This window comes from Mesoplodon bidens, assembly GCF_964165515.1.
Source record: "Mesoplodon bidens genome assembly, chromosome: 16".
NCBI classification, from domain to species: domain Eukaryota; kingdom Metazoa; phylum Chordata; class Mammalia; order Artiodactyla; family Ziphiidae; genus Mesoplodon; species Mesoplodon bidens.
The window spans coordinates 41,326,069-41,338,863 of record NC_138173.1 but is presented as its reverse complement, the minus strand read 5'-3'; the positions used below and the strand labels follow the sequence as shown (position 1 = coordinate 41,338,863).

At 43.9% G+C, this 12,795-nt stretch overlaps 1 protein-coding gene across 3 annotated transcripts in view; it reads right to left on the bottom strand.

The window, feature by feature from the left end:
- The window catches only part of MATN2 (matrilin 2), a 158,950-nt gene that overhangs the window by 69,717 nt on the left and 76,438 nt on the right, over nt 1–12,795 (bottom strand). For all 3 annotated transcript variants that reach the window (XM_081258568.1, XM_081258567.1, XM_081258569.1), the window contains exon 5: nt 8,670–8,792. In XM_081258568.1, the coding sequence (XP_081114694.1) occupies nt 8,670–8,792 (123 nt within the window). The remainder of the gene's footprint in view (nt 1–8,669; nt 8,793–12,795) is intronic.

The window sequence follows — 12,795 nt, the reverse complement described above, 5'->3', positions numbered from 1 at the left end:
TTGAAATACTATAAAACCCGATTAAATATAAGTAAGCACTAAAACGAATTGAATTTTTTTTTTTTTTCCAGTACGCGGGCCTCTTGCTGCTGTGGCCTCTCCCGTTGTGGAGCACAGGCTCCGGACGCACAGGCTCAGCGGCCATGGCTCACGGGCCCAGCCACTCCACGGCATGTGGGATCCTCCCGGACTGGGGCACGAACCCGTGTCCTCTGCATCGGCAGGCGGACTCTCAACCACTGTGCCACGAGGTAAGCCCCGAATTGAATTTTAAAAAGAGAAAAAACCAAGTTGAAAGCTTTGGAAAGAATTAAGGCAATCTGCTAACCAAAATTTCTCTAGAACCAGGCATAGATGAAACATGTAAAGGACTAAGGAAAATTTCATAAAAATTTACAGACTCTGCTCTTAGACTGTTTTACAGAAATCTTCAAATTCTTTTCTTTTAATTAATTAATTAATTAATTTATGGCTGCGTTGGGTCTTCATTGCTGCGCGCAGGCTTTCTCTAGTTGAGGTGAGCGGGGCTACTCTTCGTAGCGGTGTGCGGGTTTCTCATTGCGGTGGCTTCTCTTGTTGCAGAGCACAGGCTCTAGGGCATGTGGGCTTCAGCAGTAGTGGCACACGGGCTCAGTTAGTTGTGGCTCGCGGGCTCTAGAGCACAGGCTCAGTAGTTGTGGTGCACGGGCTTAGTTGCTCCGCGGCATGTGGGATCTTCCCAGACCAGGGCTCAAACCCGTGTCCCCTGCACTAGCAGGTGGATTCTTAACCACTGCGCCACCAGGGAAGCCCGAAGTCTTCAAATTCTTGCTCCAATTTAAAAAAATCAAAATTGAAAACCATAGACAACACATTATGGGTATGATTTACGCAAGAAAGATCTTTTTAAATCATATATTTAAAAAATGAACTTAAAATTAGTAATTTTTGGAAGAGTAATCAAAAGCAATTTTTATTATAAGTACATTTATGTGTTTTAAAGAAAATGTAAATGCTTAAGGTAGGTTTGGAGATGCATTTTGCATGATTCTGCTCTTTAAATGAAATTTTTCATCAATTAGCCAATCTCACAGGATAAGAAGTTTTCTCCTGGACTTTGATTCTCGTGTTGGTTTTGTTTCTAGTGTGCATAGCTCTCTGGGGAACTGAAAGGAAAAGGGGAGATTGGCAAGGCAGGATTCAAGCATTCCTGGGTCCCAAGATCCTGGCCTGTAAAACCTGAAGGTGTCAAACCCCACTTTGATTTGAGGGCCACCCACTGGCTCACTGCCAGACGTCTGGGGACAGCAGAGAAGGGCATTGAGAGACACGGAAGAGCCCACTTCTGGGCACGTGAACCTAAAAGCTTTCTAAGGGTGAGAGAGTTCCAGTCCGTTCAACTCTGACATCCTTTGCTGCGTGTTTTGGGTTCTTTGCATAACTTCCTTGGTTGCCAAATTGTACTTATAAAAAGAAAGGCCAAGTTTAGGGGGTGGATATATGGAGGAGGTGACTTATGTGTGTAACTCAGAGGACTATTGTTCCAAGTCCTCTCCTACTTCAATGAAATCCTTTCTTGGTCATTTTGCCTGAAAATTCTACTCTCTACAGCCAGAAAGATTAATTCCTTGGTTGTAGTCCTTCGGCCCTCCAGATCACGAAGTGCTGAGATCTCAGGGTCGGAAGCCAGGCTCGGCCTAACATGTGAGAAATCACTCATCTGTCTCCTATTTGGTGCAAGGTAATAAAGCCTAAGATTGACAGTCTCTGATTTACAATCTGGTCAGATTCCAAGGTCTCCTCAGCAGGGATCAGTCTGCAAAGAGGATGGCCTTAGAAGAAACAGGATATTTTACGGAGGAGTGTTTGGGTTTTTAAGTGTGTTGATGACAGAGTAAGAAAAACCAAATTTGTCATTTAGAGAAATGGTAGAAACAACTTACTTGATGAGTATATATAAGACACACTCACAGAGTCAGATTCACAAAACCTCTCTTACCCAGGGCATGACTGAATTCTTACATGTAGGAGTTCAAAACTCAGAGAAAGCTTCCTATTGATTTTGATAACAATAAGGAATTATTCTGGGCTAAATTCTGTCTTCCCACCTTAAATTCATTTGTTGAAGTCCCAATCCCCAGTTGGTCAGATGGTGATTGCGTTTGGAGATAGAACCTTTAAAGGGTGATTAGGTTAAAATGAGGCCATTAGGGTGGGTCCTAATCCAATCTGATTGGTATCCTTATGAGAAATGGAAAGTTGGACACACACAGAGGCACCAGGCATGCATGGGCACAGAACAAAGACCACATGCAGAAACAGCAAGCCAAGGAGAGAAACCTCAGAAGAAATCAACCCTGCCGACACCTTGACTTTGGACTTCTAGCTTCCAGAACTGGGAGAAAATAGATTTCTATTGACACTCACTCTGCGGTATTTTGTTATGGCAGCCCTAGCAAACTAAGACAGGGAGAAATCCTTGTACTGGGGGGAGATCATGCTTCAAGCATGAGAAGTAAGCTGAAAATCTGACCTTTCAATACAAAGATTGATCCTCCCATCCCTTGTCACCAACTTAAGTATCAACCATCCCGTTCTCACTGAAGGTGACTGATACAGGAGAATATAGGAGGAAAGTTTTGAGGGCAGCAACAACAGTATGCTAAATTCCCATGTTATGTACCACCGTCATTCTGGGTAGGGACCTCAATATGATTTTTCAAATGTTCCATATGTTTGATGCATTATTAAATGCAAGCATTCATAAGAAGACAAAAATTCATAAAGGATATAGAAATTCAGATTCAACTGTTTCTCAGTTGACCATGTATAGCACTGTTCCAAGTGCTTCCCATATATTTTTTTAAAACTTTTATTGGACTGCAGTTGATTTACAATGTTGTGTTAGTTTCTGGTGTACAGCAAAGTGAATCAGTTATACATATACATATAACCACTCTTTTTTAGGTTCTTTTCCCATATAGGTCATTACAGAGTATTGAGGCTTCCCATACATTAACGCATTTCACCCTCACATCTCACCTACCTTGGAGGTAGGTATTGTTTTCCTCAATTTACACGTGAAGCCACTGAAACAGAGAGGTCAAGAGACCTATAAAATGTGGATGACAATAGTACCTACCTCAAAGGATTGTTGCAATTATAAGTAAAAGGTTTCAAACAGGTCCTAGGATTTAGTAACATTAAAGAAGTGTAGATCATATTTTTATCACACTGCTGCCCTAATCAGATAAGGTTGAATTTGGGAGTAAAGAGATACCTTAATGCTACTCAGTTGTTCCACAACCGTTTACTGAGCAATTACTATGTGTCAGGCATTGCGCTAAATCCTGGATGGTAATGACAAGCAAATAGCATCTTAAGATGGTAAGACATCTTTTTTTTTAAAATTTTATTTTATTTATATTTTTATACAGAAGGTTCTTATTAGTCATCCATTTTATACACATCAGTGTATACATGTCAATCCCAATCGCCCAATTCATCACCACCACCACCACCCCCCACCGCTTTCCCCTCTTTGCGTCCATACGTTTGTTCTCTACATCTGTGTCTCAATTTCTGTCCTGCAAACCGGTTAAGATGGTAAGACATCTTTGAAGAAAGGCAGGAAGGAGAAGCCAGGCTTTTAGCTGTGATTACCTCCAGGAAGTGAAGTTGAGGAGTAATGTCTTTCAGGTTTTGATTTTATACACATCTGTACTCTAACTTTTTTTTTAATAAGCAAACGTTGATTTTGTAATTTAAAAACCAATGAAGTGGAAAAGTTTTTTTTAAAAAAAGAAACATGAATACTTGAGGTTGTGATCACTCAATCTCAGTCAATGATTCAAGAAAAACATTTTGCAAGTCTACTCTGTGAAAGATGACAAGTATAGAGATTGGTTTCTGCCCCCCATGGGTCTGCAATCTGCTTGGGCAGATAAGATGCAAACAGGACCAAAGCTACCCCAAAAGACAAGGCAGTCAGTAAACATCAGGAGAGCAAGTTCAGCAAACAATTTACCCTCAAAGATAGAGCTAAATGGTCTTTGAAAAATGTACAGTTTTGGATGGGAATTAACACAGCTTTAGTGGAAGCCGATGGATTACAAACACCAGGACTCAACTAAAGCAAAACGAGGACTTCCGTTAGTCAGTAATCCACTCGATCACCTGAATGTTGAAACAAATTCAGTTCTAACCAGAGTTAAATGAGCAGTTAGGGAAATGGGACTCTAGCACTTGAAATTAAAATTCCACTAACTCAAAAGTGTGGAAATGTTGGCTAAAAGGTCCTGAGTCTGGCTAAGAATTGAATTTTCTTGTGGTCACAGTCATAATTCTGGGATGAGTCAAAGTACTCCCGTGGGGTCCATTCACCAGTAGCTGGTTATGGTGAATTTCTACCAAACTTCTTTAAATGAAGAGATTAGACTTGCTGTCCCTACTTTCTCCCCCCACCCTAGAAATCTGTCCTTTTACCCCACCCCTCTTGATCATTATCAATGGCCTCCTGGTCATTTTTGTGTCCCTAATGTCTAGCAGAGTGCCTGGTAGAGTCTGGAAATGTCTGCTGAGTTGAATCAATGACTCAACTCAGTGGCTTTTTCTCTAAATTCTGTTCCATTTGGCCTCGCTGGGGCATGACGTTAATATTGACCTGGCCTAGAAATTCTCTTTCCCATCATATTCCATGACGTCTGGTTCTCTCGCCCACCTCTCCCCAACTCCTCCAGCCCCACCTTAGGCGGTCCCTTCGTGGATATTCTTCCTGCCCCACCTCTCCCTCCTGCTTCCCGCATGTGGCTGCAGCCCAAGGCTCAGGCTTCACTCTCTCCTAAGGCCACACTTCATGGCATCCAGGAGATGATGATGATACTAATATGTGTTATAATCATAACGACAGCAATAACAACAATTGTCTAACGTGTATTAGGAACTTTACTCGTTATCTTATTTAATCCCACAAACTATGATGTAGGTATTTTTACTCTATGTTATAGATGAGAAAACCAAGGCTCAGAAATAAAAAGACACATGACTAGCAAGTAGCAGAACTGGGATTTGAGCCCAGGTCTCGCTGTATTGAAGGTCCAAAACAAACACGTAAGTGAACACCAGAAACGGAAATTAAAGTTCGGAAGGAAATGGGCCGTGCTGCTTCCTGCCTGCACCACTGGTTCTGCTCTCTCCTTGCGGTGTTAGCGCTGCCTCTGCTCCCTCTCGACGTGTCCTTGTAGGTGTCCCATCTCACCTTCAAACCCACTGTGCCTAAAACTCCTCATCATCTTTTCTAAAAATCCCATCACTCTTTCATCACTGTTGCCATCACCCTCAGAGTCATGGAAGCTCAAACCCAGGATTCGACTGTGACTTTTTCTCCCCTTCTTTATTCATCACACCTTCTCTCATTCCTCACCCCCTCTTTATTCATCACACCTTCTCTCATTCCTCACCCCTTCCTTCTCTCCTCATTTCTACGGTCGCTACTCAAATCTGGCTCTTGTCACCCCTCACCAGAGGGCTACCTCTGGTAGCCCTAACTGGTCTTTGCAGCCCTCCCTATCTTCCTCCTGGAATCCATCCTGCCCTCTACCACGAGATTAAGTTTCCTAAAATGAGGCTTTGCCTTTATCAGTCCCACTTAAAAACCCTTTAGTGTCTCTTTTTCAGAGATAAAGTCCAGACCCTTTAGCCTGTTTTCAAAGCCCTGTATACTCTGATTCCACCTGAGGTCTTCAACTTCATTTCCTACTTCTCACCTGCAGGGATTCTCTGCTTCAACAGAGTTTGTCTCCTCAACTGCTGAAGTCAGGTTGGCCTTAACTAGGGTGATCCTATACTTTCGCGTTCAGACTGGAACCCCCTTGAAAGTGAAAGGGAGTGCTCTTGAGAAGTGAGCCAACAGCCATAAACTGGTGTATCTGTGGGGAGGAAGGTGATCTCCGCATCTTACTCTTCCGCCGTCTTCCTCCCAATCTCCAACAGCCATAAACTGGGACCCTCCTGGATTAACTGGGATTATGGTTCCCCATATTCATACCGTTCTCTGCCCATCTACATACAGGCCACTCAGACCAGGGGCTAATGGAGTGCTTCCAGGGTCCCTAACAGCCTCTGTTTCTCCTCTAAATGTCCTGCTCTAAGTCTGATACCTGGAGTCTCCACTTTGACAAGTCCCTTCAGATTGATGTCTTCAGGTTCGGCTGCCGGTTTAGCTTTCAGTTTGGTGGCTTCTCACTGTGACCGTCTCTCCTGATCTACCAGCTCTCGACCTGGCCCTCCTGGCCCGGTCTCAGTCCGCACCTCTACACCGTCACTGCCCTCATGCCTCCCCTTGCCTTAGACATCTGTCCCATTGCTACCCGTCCTTCCTCACCCAGATGTCCCCCACACTAGCCATGCGTCTGTCCCTCTTCTCTGACCTCCTGTGGCCTCTATCACCTCTATCATTTGCTTTGCACTCAGCACAGCCCCGTCGAGCAGCAACTGACATTTTGCAAGTTTGTTCAGTCTCCCTAACCAAAGCAACTGGCCACAAAAGTCCAGGGCCACTTAGTCATCTGACTCCCAGCCTCTAACAGGTCAGGCATTTGGTGGAAGAGGATGAGAATAAGAACCTCTGATGCATCAGGCCGGGGTCACACATGGTCTCTCCCAGTTTCCCATTCTTCAGCTTGAACCCCTGCTCTGAGGAAGGCAGACATTCTTACACACTGACAGAGGCAGCAATAGCAACACGCATCTCTGGTAAACACAGCTCACGCCAGCTCCCCGGCAACCACAGCATTTCTTCTCAGGCTTGTTGCTCTTCAGTAAATGTCAAACTCCAGAAGTTTCAGCAAAACCCTTAGAGACTCAAAGGCTGTCTACTACAGAGGACCGTTAGGCAATTATTTGGCAACACCCAGAGACCTGGGCTCCCCACTGCCTTCCAGTTTCCCGAGGGCCAAGGCTGGTCTCCTGCCCCAGCCATGGCCCCTAATGCCCCTGCTCCGCCAGCTCCCCGTCACTCACACAAGCTCTGGGCCCTCCCTGTTCTTTCTCTCACCCTAATTAACCAGACACCCTCAACCTGTATCCTGTAGCTCAGCCTTACTTCCAACTGATTTCCTTCTGACACAACAGCACCCAAAGTTTCTCCCCATTTAACAACCGGTAAGGGAAAAATACATATGTAAAACAAAATAGAGAGTATGACCTCATTTTGGTAAACATTATTAACAAAATGTTTAGAAGTAGATATTTATGTGGGGAAAGGTCTGGCAGAAAATACAACAAGCTATTACTAGTGCTTTTCTCGTCTAAGTTCCTCAATGAAAATAGATTACTTGCATAATAAAAATGAATGAAGAAAAAAAAAAAGCTGGTGTTTCCGCATTGGCTTCTTTTTTGCCAGTGTTAATGGATGTGGCACCCTGCTACCTATCACGGTCACCACCCACAGAATAAGGGGGAAAAAACAATGCAGGCTTAGGAGACCAATTCCATTTGTGGACTTTTGATGAGGGCCATTTTAATCTCCATCCGTGTGTAAAAACAAACAAACAAACCCATTTTATTCTCATCATCACCTGCAAAGAACAGGCCCCACCCGCACTTTTGTTTTGTTGCTTTTTCCTTTCCCATCCTCAGCTAAGAATCACAGTGTGCTGGAAAGCGTAAGTTCTATGTGCAAAAAAATCATCATTGACTGTTTGCGGGAAGCAAAACAGAACAGGTCCTCTGAAAACAACAGAATATGGAACAGGACATGTAGGTATTCAGAGTTAGCAAATGAAGGTTCCAGTTCTGATGTCAGTCAAGTTCTTTTCCTTCCTTTCCTTATGGATTCTCTGCCTCATAAGTATCCAGCTCAGTTTACTGAACACCTACTATTTGCCAGGCACTGTTTGTTGGTGGAAAGATAAATGAGGCTGTGCAAGTTTAAAGGGCTTTGCAGACAACCTGGGAGGGGCCACATGCATATTAGGGATTCGCTGGTCTGCCCTGCAGGTGCCGATGAAAACCATTATCCGTCACCGAAGAAATTAGGTGCCATCCCCCCACCTCTCACCGGCCCGGCCCTCGCAATGTGGAGTTGCTGCTCAGTGGGAAACCGCTCAGCTGACTGTGAGCCAGTGCCTGTAGTCCTGAGCACTGCCCTTGAGACTTCTTACCCAGGACCAGCGTTTGAGGCTGCTATTTGTTTTCTCTGACCGTGGTGTCTCACTGCACACAGCTGGCCTCTCACACCTGGCCGTCACTGGGGCTGTCACTGAGCTGCAGATCCGTACTTAGAAGGAAGGCTGCCTGCCTCTTCGAGGTGCCACTCAGCCACCTTACCCACCACCAACTGGACCTCATGTATAACACGTGAGCTATACAGAAGTCAGGCCAGCCCAGACATACCTTCCAAACGGAACGAAAATCCGCCCAGTCCTTTCCGAGGCAATCAGTAACGGACAATTTTATTTACATAGATTATCATAAATATGCCTTTTGCTGAGGACCCAGAATGAGAAAATGCTAACCTCAGCTACAAACGAAGTCTTTAAAGTTCAAATTCTGACTAACAACTAGACCAGAGAACTTGGAGCACTTTGTTGAAACTCAAAGGAGAGTAAATGGATATGTGGGCACCCCCCTCCCTTCTTACTAGCTTCTCTTGGGCTTCCCCATCAAGCAAGGCTGGGTGGGATACTCACCCACACACCGTTTCCCGTCCTCGGCCAGGGTGTAGCCACTGTAGCACTGGCAGACAAAGGAGCCCAGCAGGTTCACGCAGAGCTGCTCGCAGCCATGGTCCTCCGCTGCACACAGGTCCTGGACTGGGGCAAAGCCAAACCATTAGAACGTGGCTCTCAAGGAGGTGACCCTCGGTGACCCTCGGCCATCAACAAGCAACTCTACAGCACTTGTCAAAATAACCTATAGGGCTTCCCTGGTGGCGCAGTGGTTAAGAATCCACCTGCCAATGCAGGGGACACGGGTTCGAGCCCTGGCCCGGGAAGATCCCACACGCTGCAGAGCAGCTAAGCCTGTGCGCCACAACTACTGAGCCTGCTCTCTAGAGCCCGTGAGCCACAACTACTGAAGCCCGCGTGCCTACAGCCCGTCCTCCGCAACAAGAGAAGCCACCGCAATGAGAAGCCCGCGCACCGCAATGAAGAGGAGACCCCGCTCACCACAACCAGAGAAAGCCCACGCAGCAACAAAGACCCAACGCGGCCAAAAATCAATAAGTAAAATAAATAAATTAATTAAAAAGAATAGCCTTTAAAAACATTGCAAACATTATAAGATCATAGTGGAAAATTTGGGAAACAGAAAAAAAACAGAAAAGAAGGGCTTCCCTGGTGGCGCAGTGGTTAGGAATCCGCCTGCTAATTCAGGGGACACGGGTTTGAGCCCTGGTCCGGGAAGATCCCATGTGCCGCGGAGCAACTAAGCCCGTGTGCCCCAACTACTGAGCCTGCACTCTAGAGCCTGTGCTCCGCAACGAAGAGTAGCCTCTGCTCTCCGCAACTGGAGAAAGCCGGCGTGCAGCAACAAAGACCCAATGCAGCCAGAATACATAAAAATAAAATAAATAAATTAAAAAAAAAAAAAAAAAAAAACAGAAAAGAAAATTCACCCGTAACCCCCCACCTGCAGTCCTACCATCCAGAGGCCACCGCTATTAACACTCGGGTGTGTTTCTATGTATATAGAAAAACTCATTTTTCAAAGTTGGAATTATTCATCTCTATTAAATGCATTAAATAATTTAAAATTAACATCAATTTGTGGGACTTCCCTGGTGGTCCAGTGGTTAAGACTTGGTGCTCCCAACGCAGGGGACGTGGGTTCGATCCTTGTTCAGGGAACTAGATTCCACATGCCAGAACTAAAAGAGCCCCATGCCACAACTAAAGATCCTGCACAAGGCAACGAAAATCCTGCGTGCCGTACCCAAGGCCCAGTGCAGCCAAATAAATAAATTAATTTCAAAAACCCACGAATTTGTATTTTTCCCACCTCAATGAAAGTGTTCTGAAAACATTTGGATGGTTCTTGGACTGAAGTTATCACAAGCAGGTATTTGCGCTTGTCTGCATCAAGTACCATTCCTATTCTTTGAGAACTAAAAGGCTTCGTAATCAGAGTCTCACCAAGGTACACACCGATATACACAGTCTCACCAAGGTAATCTGGTGCTGTCTTTGACATTTTGCAGAAGCTGAGAGAGAGCACAGTGAAAAGACCTGCTACTCCACCAAAAACATGGCAGGTCTAGAAGAGCCTCTTATTCCCAAGTCTGCATTAGTCTCTTTGGACATCGTTTTCCTCATTCCATTTCTCTGTCAGAAGGACCTTTCAAAGTCCTCTTTGTGCTCTACTTAGTCATCCCATAAATGAGGAAAATGGGAAGCCAAAGGAGGTTAGGTAGAGGTAACACAGATTACTAGGGAGAAATGAATGTTTGGCTATTAACAGTTCTATTTTGGTCAAATATTTATTAGTGCTAGGCCCTGGCTATTTACTCAAATGCAATGTAAGAACACACTCACAGCAGTGCATTTACTGCCGTGGAACTAAGAATCTATCAGAGGATGAAACGGTTAAAGGCATTTTCACTCCATCACCGACTCAGTCTCTCCTTTGAAGAAACAGGCTGACATGATGGCATTATTTCTCAGCAAGGAGAACGGCTTGGTTTCATAACTAGCTCTTTGAGTGACTTTACCATTAAAGTTGGAGAAAATCAAAGAGCATTAAAGGAATTGAATATATTAAAAATTGTTTTCCTCTGGTTAAAAGTTACCACGATGACAGCTATGGTAAAAACTTAATACATAGAAAGCTGGATTCATCCCTGAATCCAATGGCTATACTTTAATGTAATCTCCTAGGTCTCTGAGTTTTAATAGTTTATTATGCTTTTAGATAATTATAACATATCAAATTGATAAAAAAGATAAAAGCTGATATATTCATCACCTCTATCAAATGCATTAAATTTTTTTAAAAAATAAAAGCTACATCATAAGATTAAAAAACATTTAGGTCTAAGATTCCACAAATAAGGATTCTGGTTTTAAAATGCTAAAAGAATTATTTTCATTCCCCAATCAATAAAGTAGATGAAAAAATTATAGATGCAAATTCCTCCCTTACCAGTCTATTTCTATCTTATATTTCCAGTTGGGAACTCCAAGTGAGATTTCCCATGGATCCAGATATAAGGAAAATAGCAAGAATCAGAAAAAACTTCAGCTCATGCAAAAATTATGGTGAATAATTAAAGAGTGACAAAATTTACAGTTAGTTACAAGCTTAAGCCAGAGACCTAAGAAAAATCTGAATCATCAGATACTTTTCATTTATTCAGTCAATGAAGCACCTAGTTTATCCCAGGCACTGGGGCTATAGTGGCGAACCAAACAGATAAAGGGGTTCCTGCCGACACACAGCTTGTACTCTAAGGGTTAGTAATGTGAAGTTCTAGGAAGAGAATTTCTGATAAAAACTCAGAAGTGGAATTTATCCAAAGAAAACAAAAACACTAATTCAAAGAGATATATGCACCCCTATGTTCATTGAAGCATTATTTACAATAGCCAAGATATGGCAGCAACCTAAGTGTCCATCAACAGATGAATGGATAAAGAAGATGTGCTACATATAATCAATGAAATGTTACTCAGCCATAAAAAAAGAATGAAATTTTGCCATTTGTGACAACATGGATGAACCTTGAGGGTATTATGCTAAGTGAAGTAAGTCAGACAGAGAGAGACAGATACATATGATTTCACTTATATGTGGAATCTAAAAAACAAAACAACTGAACAGCATAACAAAACAGAAATAGACTTATGGATACAGAGAACAAACTGGTGGTTGCCAGAAGGGACGGGTTAAGGATATGAATGAAATAGGTAAAGGGGATTAAGAGGTACAAACTTCCAGCTATAAAATAAATAAGTCACAGGGACGTAATGTACACATAGGGAATATAATCAATAATACTGTAACAACTATGTATGGTGACAGATGGTAACTGGACTTCTTGTGGTGATTATTTCAAAAAGTATATAATGAAAATGTAGGGCTTCCCTGGTGGCGCAGTGGTTGGGGGTCCGCCTGCTGATGCAGGGGACACGGGTTCGTGCCCCGGTCCGGGAAGATCCCACGTGCCGCGGAGCGGCTGGGCCCGTGAGCCATGGCCACTGACCCTGCGTGTCCGGAGCCTGTGCTCCGCATCGGGAGAGGCCACAACAGTGAGAGGCCCGCGTACCGCAAAAAAAAAAAAAAAAAAAAAAAAAAAAAGGTAAAAAAAAAAAGTAAAATACTGAATCACTACATTGTACACCTGAAACTAATATTGGATGTAAAGAGTGTTTCTGACTGAGAGAACAGTGAATGCAAAGGTCCTTAGGTAGAACAAACTAGCCCCATTTGAGGACTGGGAAGGCCAGAGTAGCTATCAGATGCATCCTAAATAACTAAAATACAAAATAGAACATGCTAGAAATCCAGAAGAGAGGTGCTGCCAATACAGTGGGAGTTCAGAACGGGGATGGATTACTGCCAGCCAAGGCTGGATCCATCAGAAAAGGCTGGCAGGCCAAGCAGGAGAGAATGGAGAAAGGGAAATGGACCCAGGGCGGAGGGAACAGTAAATGTGCAGAAACAGAGGAAAGCAGGACAGGAATGGTAGCTGAATTCCACTCTGGGAATTCCAAGGGAAGTAGCAGGAGGGAGCATCGGAAGGACAATTGACACCAGATGGCAGAGGGCCTGGAATCAGGCTGCGTGGTCTGAACTGTGCTCAGCAGGCAGTGGGGA